The sequence below is a fragment of the Kogia breviceps genome, chromosome 12 (assembly GCF_026419965.1).
Source record: "Kogia breviceps isolate mKogBre1 chromosome 12, mKogBre1 haplotype 1, whole genome shotgun sequence".
In the NCBI taxonomy this organism is placed as follows: Eukaryota; Metazoa; Chordata; class Mammalia; order Artiodactyla; family Physeteridae; genus Kogia; species Kogia breviceps.
Window position 1 is genome coordinate 77,895,977 of NC_081321.1, and position 16,810 is coordinate 77,912,786.

General features: G+C 44.3%; 1 protein-coding gene across 15 annotated transcripts in view; it reads right to left on the reverse strand.

Annotated features, from left to right (window-relative positions):
• Window positions 1-16,810, reverse strand: part of TMCC3 (transmembrane and coiled-coil domain family 3) — a 110,007-nt gene that overhangs the window by 26,248 nt on the left and 66,949 nt on the right. For 13 of the 15 annotated variants that reach the window (XM_059081221.2, XM_067009880.1, XM_067009874.1 and 10 more), the window contains one exon: window positions 14,552-15,810. The exons of the other annotated variants lie outside the window; for them this stretch is intronic. In XM_059081221.2, the coding sequence (XP_058937204.1) occupies window positions 15,508-15,810 (303 nt within the window). In that variant the 3' untranslated portion in view covers window positions 14,552-15,507. Of the gene's footprint in view, window positions 1-14,551; window positions 15,811-16,810 lie in introns of those variants that run through there. 15 annotated transcript variants of the gene reach the window in all.

A 16,810-nucleotide genomic window follows, 5' to 3' on the forward strand; every position in this document is an offset into this window, starting at 1 on the left:
CACCGCTGACTCAGGTCCAGGTGCTCATTTGCATGTTATTCATTTCAAGCCAAAAAGAAAGAAAAAAAAAAAGAGCAGGAATACTAAGAGCATCTCATCCTCCTTCCAAATGGAACCACCCCAGATATTCCCAGCACTCCTGCTGTTGTGCTGAGTTTCACTGACCTAGAAATCTTTCCACTTTGGAGGGCTCTCCTCAGTCAAGCCCACATGGCTGTCTGTGAAACTGAGCTGGGAAAAAAGCACTCAAAAATTCATTGCCGGGCTTCCCTGGTGGAGCAGTGGTTAAGAATCCGCCTGCCAGTTCAGGGGACACGGGTTCGAGCCCTGGTCCGGGAAGATCCCACATGCCATGGAGCAACTAAGCCTGTGCGCCACAACTGCTGAGCCTGTGCTCTAGAGCCCATGAGCCACAACTACTGAGGCCAAGTGCTACAACTACTGAAGCCCACGCGCCTAGAGCCTGTGCTCCGCAACAAGAGAAGCCACCGCAATGAGAAGCCCGCGCACCCCAACAAAGAATAGCCCCCACTCCGCACAACTAGAGAAAGCCCGCGGGAAGCAATGAAGACCCAACACACCCCAAAATAAATAAATAAATAAATAAATAATTTTTTTTTTAAGTTCATTTCCTCTCTAAGAGTATCAAGGTAAGTTTTAATTTTAGATTAAATGCTCAGAGCATGGCCCTTACTGCTGCCAAATATTCTATTTTTGTTTGTCATCGTCTCCTCCCACTAGAATGTAACCCCTGCAAAGAGAGGGGCATTGTTTCATATCCCTGTGTCTAGAACAGTGCCTGACACATGGTAGGTGCTCAATAAATACATTAAGTGACTGAAGACACTGTTCCAAGCACTTTATCTAAACCTTACCACCCTAGGCATGTTCCAGGTTAGGACAGGGAAGTTCAGAGAGGTTAAACGTTTTCCCCGGGTTCATCAGATTGCAGGTAAGAAGAAAGCCCCCAGAGTTTCAGGCTGGCCTGCCCACACATCACTCAGTCATTCAGAATCTGCTTGATTAGTTTCTTAGGTGACCGCTCCTGTGAAAGTGATTCATGCTAACCCAAATCCGACAAGACATGCTGACAAGAAGAAGCAGATGTGCTGATTTACATTCAAATATAAAGAGCTGCCAAGGAGCTGAAATGCTCTGACCAGCTGCATGGCTCAGTCCATCCCCAGCAGGACAGGTCTGTCACTGAGGGAGCCAGAGGAACATCCCCCAGCTTGGCCAGGAGCCTGGGCGGAGTCAGGTGCTCTCAGGGAGACCGCGAGCGCACTCCAGGAACTGGACACCAGGAGACCCACTGGGCTGACCGGTCAGGATCCTTCCTTCTCAAGGACCAGCGACACGTTGCTGCCCGCTCTCCGCTAGCCAGGAGAGCCAGCCGCCAGCATCCTTGGGTCCTTCCCAGCTTCTCCTTTGAGGAGAAGTGCTTGTTGAATGATGAATGGGCCTCCTCCCTTCCGACTCTATATACGGTTTTCATCGACTCTTAGGTGACTGCTTCTTGTTGATAAGGGGAAACCCTACGCATCGCAGGAAATCACCTGGGAAAAATTCTGACTCCCGTGTCTGGGGAAGGCCATCTCTCTGTGAATCCAGGCCTCTGTTTGAGTTCCTGCTGGCTTGAGTCACTGTGGGTGTTTATGTCCTGCCCCTATGGCCCGAATGTTGGGGGTCTGTCTTATAGTTCTCTGTTCCCTGCAGCTAAGAGGGCCTGGGCTTCAAACCACAAGGAAGTGTGATGATGCAAGAGCAATCAAAACCACTGGGGGCTTCCCTGGTGGCGCAGTGGTTGAGAGTCCGCCTGCCGATGCGGGGGACACGGATTCGTGCCCCAGTCAGATCCCACATGCCGTGGAGCGGCTGGGCCTGCGCGTCCGGAGCCTGTGCTCTGCAATGGGAGAGGCCACAGCAGTGAGAGGCCCGCAAAAAAAAAAAACAACAAAAAAAAACCACTCTGGGGAGGAAACACCCAGCTTGGAGTGCACCACTGCTTGTAATGTGGACGGTCTGAAGTCAGAGGAGAATCCAGGCCTCTGATAGTTTCTTTGGTAAATGGAGTCCCTTAACTATTAGTAGAGACCGAGGCATGACTTTGCTTCTTTTCTACTACTTGGTAGCTATTTTTAAGCAGAACAGAAGAAAAGAAATCCAGTTCCAATACCTGGCCCAGAGTAGTGTAACCACCACCAACACATGGCTGATGCTCGCTCCTGTTATAAGTGCTTTAGTCAAGTTAAAGGCCTGGCAGGGGTGAAAGTCCGGCTGGCTTAGCAAGGAGAGGAATTTGAGAGTAGCCATCACAGACGGTTGGTAGCAGATGCTACGGAGCACAGGGCAGAAGCCACCAGGGACCTCACCATCTCAGAGCTAAGCAAAAAAGCTGATAAATACTCAGCCAAACCAATTGCCAATTATACAGCCCAAGAAGCTCAGGAAGCCAGGGAGGGTGTAGAAGCTTCTTTAGTTAATAGCTTTCCATTCTGTTCAACCACAAATCTGTCAGCCCATGTTTTTGCAAAGATCTAGGACATTGGCTTCAGGTAACCATCCTCACCATAACATGGCCAAAGAGCAAAGGTGTAAATGCACAATTTGCAACGGCGGTACTGACTGTTCCAGTCCTGGGGCTAAGTGACCCCTTTTAGGGCTCCAGGAGAGTCATCTGCCTCGCAGGACCTGGGAGCTACCGAGTAACTAGGAGGCAATCGCTCAGTCCTTCCATTACAGCACAGGGGAGTGCTTACCAGTGTAGGCTCCAGGGTCATACAAGCTTGGGGCTGAACAAACAGCCCACAATTACCCACTACATGATGCTGCTAGTTTTTTAGTCACTCTGAACCTCAGCTTCCTCATCTGTTAAGCAGGGACAATAGTGTCTGTCTTATTGGGTGTTGGAACAATTATGTTTGATAGTGAATGCAAAGCATTTGGCACATAGTACACAGTAAATGCTCAAAAAGTGTTAGCTGTCATTCCACAGCGATGAAAGCCCAGAAGGTGCTGTTTGGCGTTGCGATGGTCCTTCTGTGCCCTATAAATTCCTACATTTCATGGTCATACCTATCAGAAAGTAACTCTGTATGTAGGGCTGCAGATAATCTGCAATCTTACGATTGCAAATTAACAAAAGCTACTATTATGAACCGCTATGAAGGTTTGAAGTTACTTGGTTAAATTGTGACTGTGGGTGTTCTCAGGTGTCCATGATAATTTTTTTCTATTAGGGGTCCATGTATGATTCAAAAGCAGAAAGCACTGCTTTATTGTGTGGCAGTATCTTTCATTACTAGCTATAATCTAACTCATCAAACTTTTTTCCCATCTCTCTTTTTAAGGAAATACAGACTTGGTGTTTTCCCTAAAGCGACACTTGGGAATATGCCGGACTGGTCACACATTTAATATAATCAGTTCTATTTTCTGTATGTACATCTTCAGACATCAAATAACAATGGGTGTGCAAAATAACAACAGGGTCCCATAAGATTTCCAAAGATTCAAATATGCAGATAACCAGGGCAGGGAATGAGCTGACGTGTTTACAAATGTCTCCATCACCTAAACGTTCTAGTTATTTTGTTAGTACAGGGGGCGTGAGGGCTGGATGACCAGAGGAGAAACTGCTCAGGACATGGAGCTGAGAGGAAGTAGCTAAAAAGGCAGGAGAAGGCAAAGGCAAAGAGTGCTCGGCTCCCTCCTTCACTAGCTGTGACCTTGGGAAAAGTGTCTGAGCTTCAATTCCACCCATATACCAGGGATAACGATGCCTATGGCATAGGACTGGCTCAGATAAGTTACCGCACTAGGAAAATAAAGTGCTTCGTCAGCACCAAACCACCACACAAAAGGGAGATGCCGCTATACAGGCTGCTCCTTCCGAGGGTCTGCTCAGTCCTGTGCCCACACCTGTCCCGGTGTTGCCCTCCTTCTTGTCTTTCTCACTCCAGCTCAGGACGGCTCTGCCTTGTCCTCAGCATGCTACCACACCTCTTCCCACAACACCAGGGCACATCTCCTAGGATTCCAGGTACTGTGACGAACCATCCTTCTCCCTCCCACCAGGCTCAAGGAATGGGCACGTGGACAACTTCCCACAGGGCAGACTGGAAATTAGTTTCAACATTGATTGGGGATGGGTGCGGAGAGGGAAGGATGAATAGGCAGAGGATTTTCAGGACAGGGTCACTATTCTGTATGACACTGTAGTTAATGGTGGATACATGTCATTACACACTTGTCCAAAGCCACAGAATATACAACAAGAGTGAACCCTAATGTAAACTAGGGACTTTGGGTGATAATGACGTATCGGTGTAGGTTCCCCCTACATTGTACCCCCTGTTGGGGGAAAGTTGACAGCAGGGGAGGCTGTGCATGTGTGGGGACAGGGGGTGTATGGAAATCTCTGTACCTTCCAATGAAGTTGTTTGTGAGCCTAAAAGTGCCCTAAAATAGTCTATTTTAAAAAATGATTATACAGACACACAAACAGATCTCCTACTGAGATGGGCTCTGACAAATGCGAAAATTTAAGAAATCTAGCTCTTTATTTTTTTAAAAATAAATTTATCTGTTTCTTTATTTTTATTTTTTGGCTGCGTTGGGTCTTCATTGCTGCACGTGGGCTTTTCTCTAGTTGCAGGGAGCAGGGGCTGCTCTTCGTTGCGGTGCACGGGCTTCTCATTGCGGTGGCTTCTCTTGTTGAGGAGCACGGGCTCTAGGTGCATGGGCTTCAGTAGATGTGGCACGCGGGCTCAGTAGTTATGGTTCGCGGGCTCCAGAGCATAGGCTCAGTAGTTGTGGCGCACGGGCTTAGCTGCTCCGCAGCGTGGGAGATCTTCCTGGACCAGGGCTTGAACGTGTGTCCCCTGCATTGGCAGGCAGACTCCCAACCACTTTGCAACCAGGGAAGCCTCTAGCTCTTGGTTTAACATCAAAGCGTTTATTAACATCAAGTGTTTAAAATAAACATCAAGTGTTTATTTTTTAAAAATGGCACCTGTTTTGAACGTGGTGAAGATCTACAGGGAATTTACAATTTTAGGCTGACATGAAACTATATGATATCCCACAAAACAGAATTTCTACAACAGACCTCACAATGAACATTTCCAGTTTCTACGCTCGGAGCTGCTAACTACTGCCTAAACACATCTTAAACAGAGAGCATGTTTTGTTGAAACATTTCTCTAAGGACAAATACAGCAGACATGCTTTAAATAAAGTTGCAACACATAAATCATTCCTAAAACAATCAAGGTACTTACTTTCCAGCTTCTTATAAACAGAGAATTGTACTGACTTTAGAAAATTATAGATCTGCTTTTATACCCTCTGGGTTATCACTCCTGTTAAATGTACCTTTCTTTTTAAAAAATCTTCTTAACTACTTTTAATAAAAATAGGCCAATTTCATTCTTTTCAGTGACTTATCTTTTTAGACCAACTCTTTCCTTAGCACATGTGCTAAACTTCTTATACACCTCTTTCCAGATAAAGTCTTGAATTTTAAATAATGTCATTTCATCCTACCCCTGGTTTCTCAAAATTATAGAAATATGCATAATAGGTTCTTTAATCATGCATGTTCATATTAGTAAGCACATTTAAATGTTTTCCCAAACCAATACAACTATATTCGGATTCAATGCAAAAATGTTCCATTTGAGGCAAAATAATTTGGTATTTAAGAAACAAAGAAAGGGCTTCCCTGGTGGCGCAATGGTTGAGAGTCCGCCTGCCAAAGCAGGGGACACGGGTTCGTGCCCCGGTCCAGGAAGATCCCACATGTTGCGAAGCAACTAAGCCCGTTCAACATAACTACTGAGCCTGTGCTCTAGAGCCCGTGAGCCACAACTACTGAGCCCGTGTGCCACAACTACTGAAGCCCGCATGCGTAGAACCTGTGCTCAGCAACAAGAGAAGCCAATGCAATGAGAAGTCCACGCACCACAACGAAGAGTAGCCTCCGCTCGACGCAACTAGAGAAAGTCCATGTGCAGCAACAAAGACCCAATGCAGCCATAAATAAATTAAAGAAGAATAAAACAGCTGTAAGTACTGATACTGAATATATTTAAATAACAAATGCTACTTTCACTGTCCAAAATCAGCAACGTAGAGAGGCGGGGTCAAGATGGCAGTGTGGGAAGACACGGAATTAGCATCTCCCCACAACTAAGGCGCCTGCCAGCCGCTGGTGGAAGACTCAGACGCTCAAGGAGATGGGAGGAACCCCAGAGTGAACCTGTAGGACGCAGGGAGACTGAGCGGGGAGGAGAAGCAGAGGCCAGACAGGATCAGCTCCCCTGAGGCTGCGGATATCAGGAGAGGCAAGCAGGAGGGGCCCTCCCAGAGCGGAGGAGCAGGAGAGGAGAAGAGGGCGTTTGCCCCACCCACTCTAGCCCAGGAAGCCTGCTGGGCTCCCAGGTGAGGTCCCCTGCCCTCTGAGACCAGAGGTGGGGGGCACATATGGGCCCGTTCTGTTCCTTGAGCCTAAGCCCCACCCCGCCATGGCCCCCAAGGCCTTTTCCAGCCCTGTGGGTCCTGAGCAGTGGCCCCACCCACCGCTCAAACCTCGCCCTTGCTTAGGCCCCGCCCTCCACAGCCAAGGCCTTCCCCTGCCCCAACCCTTTGTTTTTTTCTTTTCCCTCTTCCTCTTTTTCACTATTGTGGTACTGATGTACCTTCCGGTTGTTGATTCATCTATATTTTTATTTTTATATTCTTTCTAACATACCTGTTAGTTTCCTAGTATAATTTTATTTTTTACTTTGCTATTGTTCTTTTAGTTTAGTTTTGGTTTTTTTGGCTGCCCCACATGGCTTACAGGATCTTGTTTCATGAGCTGGGGGTTGGGCCAAAGCTCCTGTGGTGGGAGCTCCAAGTCCGAACCACTGGACTAACAGATAACCTCACATGCCAGGCAGTATTCATCAGAGTGAGGTCTCACAGAGTTCCTCACCTCAGCACCAAGACCCAGGTCCACCCAATAGCCTACAAACTCCAGTGTTGGAAGCCTCAGGCAAAACAACCAGGAAGATAGGAACACAATCCCACTCATAAAAAAAAAAAAAAAAAAAAGAGATGGCAAAAAAATGTATCACAGATGAAGGAGCAAGGTAAAACCTACAACACCAAATAAATGAAGAGGAAATAGGCAATCTACATGAAAAAGAATTCAGAGTAAAGCTGAGCCAGAATCTTGGAAACAGAATGGAGGCACGGTTTGAGAAAAATACAAGAAATGTTTAACAAAGATCAGAAGAACTAAAGAACAAACAAACAGAGATGAACAACACAATAAATGAAATGAAAAATTCACTAGAAGGAATCAATAACAGAATAACTGAGGCAGAAGAACAAATAAGTGAGCTGGAAGACAAATGGTAGAAATAACTGCTGAGGAGCAGAATAAAGAAAAAAGAATGAAAAGAATTGAAGACAATCTCAGAGACCTCTGGGACAACACTAAACACACAAATATTCGAATTATAGGGGTCCCAGAAGAAGAGAAAAAGAAAAGGTCTGAGAAAATATTTGAAGAGATTAGGTTGAAAATTTCCCTAACATGGGAAAGAAATAGTCACCCAAGTCCAGGAAGCACAGGGAGTCCCATACAGGATAAACCCTAGGAAAAACACACCAAGACGCATATATCAAACTAACAAAAATTAAATTCCAAGAAAAAATATTAAAAGCAGCAAGGGAAAAACAAAAAATAACATACAAAGGAATCCCCATAAGGTTATCAGCTGATTTTTCAGTGGAAACTCTGCAGGCCAGAAGGGAGTAGCAGGATATACTTAAAGTGATGAAAAGAGAAAAACCTACAAACAAGATTACTCTACCCAGCAAGGATCTCATTCAGATTTGATGGAGAAGTCAAAAGCTTTTCAGACAAGCAAAAGCTAAGCAAATTCAGCACCACCAAACCAGCTTTACAAAAAATGCTAAAGAAACTTCTCCAAGTGGGAAACACAAGAGAAGAAAAAGACCCACAAAAACAAACCCAAAACAATTAAGTGGTAATAGGAACATACATATCGATAATAACCTTGAATGTAAATGGATGAAATGCCCCAACCAAAAGACACAGACTGGTTGAATGGAGGATACAAAAACAAGACCCATATATATGCTGTCTACAAGAGACCCATTTCAGACCTAGGGACACATACAGACTGAAAGTGAAGAGATGGAAAAAGATATTCCATGGAAATCAAAAGGGAGCTGGGGTAGCAATACTCATATCAGATAAAATAGACTTTAAAATAAAGACTGTTACAAGAGATAAGGAGGGACACTACCTAATGATCAAAGGATCAATCCAAGAAGAAGATATAACAATTATAAATGCTTATGCACCCAGCATAGGAGCACCTCAATCCATAAGGCAAATGCTAACAACCATGAAAGGAGAAATCTACAGTAACAGTAATAGTAGGGAACTTGAACACCCCACTTACAACCATGGACAGATCATCCAAACAGAAAATAAATAAGGAAATACAAGATTTAAATGACACAATGGACCAGATAGATCTGATATTTATAGAACATTCCACCTAAAAGTGGCAGAATACACTTTCTTCTCAAGTGCACATGGAACATTCTCCAGGATAGATCACATCTTGGGTCACAAATCAAGCATCGGAAAATTTAAGAAAACTGAAATTGTATCAAGCATCTTTTCTGACTACAATGCTATGAGATTGGAAATCAATTACAGGGGAAAAAAACTGTAAAAAACTCAAATACATGGAGGCTAAACGGTGCACTACAAAATAACCAAGAGATCACTGAAGAAATCAAAGAAGAAATAAAAAATACATAGAAACAAATGACAGCAAAAACACAACAACCCAAAACCTATGGGATGCCGCAGAAGTAGTTCTAAGAGGGAAGTTTATAGCAATTCAATCTCACCCTCAAGAAACAAGAAAAATCTCAAATAAACAATCTAGCCCTACACTTAAAACAACTTGAGAGGGCTTCCCTGGTGGCGCAGTGGTTGAGAGTCTGCCTGGCGATGCAGGGGACACGGGTTCGTGCCCCGGTCTGGGAAGATCCCACATGCCGCGGAGTGGCTGGGCCTGTGAGCCATGGCCGCTGAGCCTGCGCGTCTGGAGCTTGTGCTCCACAATGGGAGAGGCCACAACAGTGAGAGGCCCGCGTACTGCAAAAACAAACAAAAAACAAAAAAACAACAACTAGAGAAAGAAGAACAAAGAAAACCCAAAGTCAGTAGAAGGAAAGAAATCATAAAGATCAGAGCAGAAATAAATGAAATAGAAACGAAGAGAACAATAGCAAAGATCAATAAAACTAAAGCTGGTTCTTTGAGAAGATAAACAAAATTGATAAACCCTTAGCCAGACTCATCAAGAAAAAAAAGGGAGAGGACACAAATCAATAAAATTAGAAATGAAAAAGGAGAAATCACAACTGACACTGCAGAAATACAAAGGATTATAAGAGACTACTACAAACAACTATATGCCAATAAAATGGACAACCTGGAAGAAATGGACAAATTCTTAGAAGGATACAATTTTCCCAGACTGAACCAGGAAGAATTAGAAAATATAGACAGACCTATCGCAAGTAATGAAATTGAAGCCGTAACTAAAAATCTTCCAACAGACAAAAGTCCAGGACCAGATGGCTTCACAGGTGAATTTATCAAACATTTAGAGAAGAGCTAACACCGATCCTTCTCAAACTCTTCCAAAAATTGCAGAGGGACAAACACTCCCATATTCATTCAATGAAGCCACCATCACCCTGATACCAAAGCCAGAAAAAGATATCACAATAAAAGAATATTATAGACCAATATCACTGATGGACATAGATGCAAAAATCTGGAACAAAATACTAGCAAACAGAATCCAACAGCACATTAAAAGGATCATACACCATGATCAAGTGGGATTTATCCCAGGGATGCAAGGATTCTTCAATATACGTAATCAATGTGATACACCACATTAACAAATTAAGGAATAAAAACCATATGATCATCTGAATACATGCAGAAAAAGCTTTTGACAAAATTCAACATCCATTTATGATAAAAACTCTCCAGAAAATGGGCACAGAGGGAACCTACCTCAACATAATAAAGGCCATATATGACAAACCCACAGCAAGCATCATATTCAATGATGAAAAACTGAAAGCATTTCCACTAAGATCAGGAACAAGACAAGGATGTCCACTCTTGCCACTCTTATTCAACATAGTTTTGGAAGTCCTAGACACAGCAATCAGAAAAGAAAAAGAAATAAAAGGAATACAAATTGGAAAAGAAGTAAAACTGTCACTGTCTGCCGATGACATGATACTATACATAGAAAATCCTAAAGATGCCACCAGAAAACTACTAGAACTAATCAATGAATTTGGTACGGCTGCAGGATACAAAATTAATGCACAGAAATCTCTGGCATTCCTATACACCAACAACGAAAAATCAGAAAGAGAAATTACGGAAACAGTCCCATTTGCCGTTGCAACAAAAGGATTAAAATACCTAGGAATAAACCTGCCTAAGGAGGTGAAAGACTTGTCCTCAGAAAACTATAAAACACTGATGAAAGAAATCAAGGATGACATAAACAGATGGAGAAATATACCATGTTCTTGGATGGGAAGAATCAATACTGTGAAAATAACTATACTACCCAAAGCAATCTACAGATTCAATGCAATACCTATCAAACTACCAGTGGCATTCTTCACAGAATTAGAACAAATAATTTTACAATTCATATGGAAACACTAAAGACCCTGAATAGCCAAAGCAATCTTGAGAAAGAAAAACGGAGTTGGAGGAATCAGGCTCCCCGACTTCAAACTATGCCACAAAGCCACAGTAATCAAGACAGTAATGATACTGGCACAAAAACAGAAATATAGATCAATGGTACAGGACAGAATGCCCAGAGCTAAACCCACGCATATATGGGCACCTAATTCACGACAAAGGAGGCAAGAAAATACAATGGAGAGAAGACATCCTCTTCAATACGTGGGACTGGGAAAACTGGACAGCTACATGTAAAAGAATGAAATTAGAACACTCCCTGACACCATACACAAAAATAAACTCCAAATGGATTAAAGACTTAAATTTAAGACCAGACACTATCAAACTCTTAGAGGAAAACATAGGAAAAACACTCTTTGACATAAACCACAGCAAGATCTTTTTTGACCCACCTCCTAGAGTAATGGAAATAAAAACAAAAATAAACAAATGGGACTTAAAAGCTTTAGCACAGCAAAGGAAACCATAAACAAGACAAAAAGACAACCTTCAGAATAGGAGAAAATATTTGCAAATGAAGGATTAATCTCCAGAATATACAAACAGCTCATGGGGCTCAATATCAAAAAAACAAACAATCCAGTTAAGAAATGGGTGGAAGACCTAAATAGGCTTTTCACCAAGGAAGACATATACATGGTCAAGAGGCACATGAAAAGATGCTTAACATCACTAATTATTAGAGAAAGGCAAATCAAAACTACAATGCGGCATCACCTCACACCAGCCAGAATGGCCATTATCAAAAAATCTAGAAGCAATAAATGCTGGAGGGGGTGTGGAGAAAAGGGAAGCCTCTTGCACTGTTGGTGGGAATGTAAATTGATATAGCCACTATGGAGAACAGTATGGAGGTTCCTTAAAAAACTAAAAATAGAACTACCATGTGACCCAGCAATCCCACTACTGGGCATATACCCTGAGAAAACCATAATTCAAAAAGAGGCATGTACCACAATGTTCATTGCAGCACTATTTACAATAGCCAGGACATGGAACCAACCTAAATGTCTGTTGACAGATGAATGGATAAAGAAGATGCGGTACACATATACAATGGAATATTACTCAGCCATAAAAAGAAACGAAATTGAGTTATTTGTAGTGAGGTGATGGATCTAGAGACTGTCATACAGAGTGAAGTAAGTCAGAAAGAGAAAAATAAGTACCGTATGCTAACACATATATATGGAATCTTAAAAAAAAGAAAGAAATGGTATGGATGAACCTAGTTGCAGGGCAGGAATAAAGAGGTAGACAGAGAATGGACTTGAGGACATGGGGTGGGAGGGCAAAGCTGGGGCAAAGTGAGAGTAGCATTGACATATATATACTACTGAATGCAAAATAGTTGGCTGGCGGGAAGCAGCAGCATAGCACAGGGAGATCAGCTTGGTGCTTTGCAATGACCTAGAGGGGAGGGATAGGGAGGATGGGAGGGAGGCTCAAGAGGGAGGGGATATGGGGACATGAGTATGCATATGGCTGATTCGCTTTGTTGTGCAACAGAAACTAATACAGTATTGTGAAGCACTTACACTCCAATAAAGATCTATTAAAAAAAAGAATCAGCAATGGAATATTTACTGCTACATTATGGGTTTAAATTTTTTTGGTGGGGGGAATGAGTGGCGGTGATGTTTTGTTCCGACTCAATCATACTCAAAGTATAAGCTGGAATAACCAATTCAAAACCCACAAGAGTATTCTAAGGTTTTTGTTTTGTCCTCAGCAAACTACCATTATCCTGGTGATCACGAAAATAACATGCACCAAACAATCCAGTGCTAGAACCCAATGTCCTGCATCGTCAACCACTCAGTTAAGTTCGCTCAGGGAGCCGGCGCTTACCCACCCCACCGCTGGCTTTCAGCTCTAGGTATGCACACGATGCTGACTGCCAACGAAAGGTGCGGAAGAGGATTCCTTAAATGTATATTGAATACCCAACTCCAGGGTATGTCACAGCTAGAGCACTATTTTCACTGTATATTTGTAACATTTTATTTAAACTCCTTAGAGTGAAAAGCAGCAGCAGTGGGGAAGTTTATTCTTTAAGAAGAAAATAATAAACTGCAGAGAGTAAAAGTCTCCTTGGAGGATATCGTCTTATTAAAAAGCTTCATGAACTTTCAATGAGACTCTAAAATAAATACGCTGTGTAGGTTGAGCATATCCAAGTGAAAACAAGGTTTCTGCAATCTAATGAGAATCACAAGAAATATGAATTCTTTAAAAAAAAAATTCATGATCAGGTGGGATGATTTAGATCCTACATAGTATTTGAGAAGAGAGTCAGTTTCAAGCAGCCTCTGTTAACAGCTCCAGCCCGGAGGGGGTGAATTGTGTTGCTTTCTGTTTTCTTCTCCACCTCTCTCCCCGGGGAGGAGACACACTGATTGATCACAGGTCTGGCTGAGCGACGGGGCAGAATGCCAGGGGAGTGAAAAGGAGGTCCATGCCTACCCGGAGGGCAGGGCCGGGGATCGCACTCTTTCTCTCTAAACTACCAGCGGCATCTACACCCACCCTACCCCCTGGCATCTCCAAAGTGCCTCAGAAATGTTCATGGAAATCAAGAGGAGCCCATCCAGGAGCCCATCTAGATTCAGGCGCCTAAGTTACACCCGGCCCTCAGCCCACATGGAGACTGAAGCCCACAGACAACAGGGAATGCTGGCCATGAAAACGGAAAAGCAAAAAGCAGCACACCGTTGCTCCTCTCTCCCTTCCCTGGATCTGCAACCTGTTTCTGTCCCCTGGACTGGATGGACCAGTGTATTTACAGCCAGCTTGGGAGACCAGGGGAGAGCCTGGCAGTGAAAGGGGACGCAGCCATGAGACGGGGTGGGACCGTGCTTCCCCCTCTTCCCTGAACGCAAGATACTTTAAGCCAAAGATTTCGTGAAATGATGTTTATTGTTTTAAAAAGCTCAAGTCTGGAATCAGATAGTAACGATGGTTGCCGAAGTGTGAATTGACTAAAACCACTGAATTGTAAACTTAAAAAAAAAAAAAAAGCAAGCTTAAGTTGTATGAGCCTCACCCACACTGGACTTGTACCAAACACCTGATTATTCTGTTCCCTCAAACCATGGCTTATGTCACATTTTTTTCCAGGAGATTTCCCTAAGAGCAGCTATTTGCAAAATATTACACTTAAAATTTAAATCCAGGCGATTTGATGTTTTCTGGAAGAAAATGTACACTGACATGCTTCTTTATGCCTTCAGATGACAAAACAGCTGGCGTGAGAAGAGGCTGAACAACAGTTTCCATTAAATTCTTCTAGGACTTCCTTTTTGTTATATACGCAGAGAAACAGATTTAAAGGAAAACATTATCTGGGCTCAAGAGAGTGAATCGGCGTCTCCCAAACAGACTCAAAGACGCTGACTTTCCATGGAGTGGATGTGTGGCCTCTCCACATATTGCCTCAGAACTTATCCTAAGAGAGAGATGGCAACCTTGGCTCAGACACTGGATCTACTTTATTTTATTCTTGCTGGTCTTTCAAGGTCTGACGAGGACCCTCTCTCAATCTTCATCCAGGTGACCTACACCCACTTATCTAGCTGCCACCCAGTTAGATCACACGTCATATTTTCTTCCCCTTTTCCAGTGTACCTACCCCAGGGCACTTTAGCTTTATAAGCTACGATTCTGCTGTCCTTCTTGAAGAGAACCAAAAACACTGCAACGTGAGCATCCTTTTTCATTTACTGAGTAAGCTTTGCTATCCCTCACAGACTGAAAAAGGTGAATCACAGAAAGTGAATCTCATCCGCAAAGGGGCGTATCACAATGAAGACGTGCCAAAACACAAACCTCCAATGTGGTGCTTATCAGACATCAATTTAATGTTAAAGCCACAGTTTGAAGAGGTATTTGGAAGCATCTCTACATGCCTTGAAGGTGGTGCATAAGACAGCCAGTGAATGTGAAATCAGGAGTGCGGCTCCCTGGGTATAAGAAGGTAAGGCCCATTCATAAATCTTCATGTCTTACCATTTAAAGAGAAACCGAACACTTAAGTTAGACTTCTGATGGATCAACAGGTGTGTTATAAGATTTCCACGTGACAGAGAGTCACAAACAGTTGACCACTGTGGACACTGGGCACACATGGGACCTATGGTCATCAGTGAACAGTGGGACGGATGACACGGGATTTACTGTGCTTCCACGGGCCACAAGTGCTCACATGGGCAACGCCTATGCTTCTTCCCCTCCCCAAGTCATGCCACATCCTCGCTGCTTAAAGGACTCGGGGAAAACACAACCGCCAGCAAGAGTGCAGCTCAATTCTGACAGAGACTTAGAGAGAGAGATTTAAAATCCCTTCTGGGTCACGAATTCCACCAAGTGCTCAACAACCAGAGGCTGACCATGCTGGACTGGGCGGGTGGGCAGGAAACCTGGTCTGATTAAGGCAGTGAGCAACGTGGCGAGAGCATGGAAACAGATTCATGGTAACCACATACAGGGACCGAGCCGGCAAGTGCTACCGAGAGAAGAGAACTGTAGTTATTTACAACGCACAGCCGCGGCCCTTGTAGTCTTCCGTCGGCACAAACGTTCATTTTAAAATTTGGTAGTATGCACAGTTTTCTCCAAAATAAAAACTTGAAAGAATATGAGGACAGGAACCAGCGGCTTCATCTTGGTATTATTATCCTTTCTATGGCACACAGAATATGGTCCCAGTTTTTACAGAATATTGCCAGGAGAGTCACAGCGAAGAAGGTGCCGAGAATGTGGAAGCGGCTCTTCATCATGGGTGAGATGAACTTGGCGATGGTGGACACACACACCAAGATGACAGTCATGAAGGCCAGGACCACGTTGATGCATTTCCCCAGGAGGACCTTGGCGTTCACGGTGTCTGTCTGCAGGGCTTGCTGCTCCTGCTGGTGGAGCTCCAACTTAGAAATGCGAGTCTGGCAGGACTCCAAGGCTTCCTGTGGGTGAGAGGGAGAGCGAGGATCAAACGCTGTCGAGATCAACCAGCAACACGTGAGCGTGAGCTGGGACGTGCGCGAGGGCCGCCCAGCTCTGGACGCTGCTGCCCGTGCAGCTCCGAACTGACGATGATAACGATGATGACGGTGATGACAGACAGAGAAGCAAGACAAGAATCCCAAGGCTCACTTTACCCTGTCATTCACAGACAGAACGCGCATGTATCTACAACCATGAGATACCATGAATGAGGAGTTAACGGTTAGGTATTTTTGACTCCACCTATATTTAAAATAAAGTGCAGGGCTTCCCTGGTGGCGCAGTGGTTGAGAGTCCGCCTGCCGATGCAGCGGACACGGGTTCGTGCCCTGGTCCGGGAGGATCCCACATGCCGCGGAGCGGCTGGGCCCGTGAGCCATGGCCGCTGCGCCTGCGCGTCCGGAGCCTGTGCTCCGCAACGGGAGAGGCCACAACAGTGAGAGGCCCGCGTACCGCAAAAAAAAAAAAACCCCAAAACAAAACAAAACAATCCACTGCTCAGTCCATGTGCACCTGTTACAGACCAGTGGAGGGAGGAGGAAGGGATGGGGCCCGGCTGACTGTGGGGCCCTCACGGCTGCTCTTCGAGCGCTGCGTTACCAGGGTGCTATCTGAAGCTACGCCTTCTCCCCAGGTCTCATTCTTGCCAAGGCTTTGATTACTAGACACGGATGACTCCAAGTATCTCCAGCCCAGCTGTCTCTCTTGAGATTGACTCATGTGTCTACATGCATCCTGGACATCTCCATTTGAGCTTCTTAAAAGCACCTCAAATGCACCATGGTCAGTTGTGGATTCATGTCTGCACCTTCCCCGCTCCTGCCATCAACTGTTTCCCTTCTTCTCAGAAAACAGCACCTGATGCACCAAATTGTCAGGTGAGAAACGTGAGAGGCATGCCTCGACACCCCTCTCATCTAATCCAGCACCCAGCCCCTCCGATGCAACATCTGGTATTTA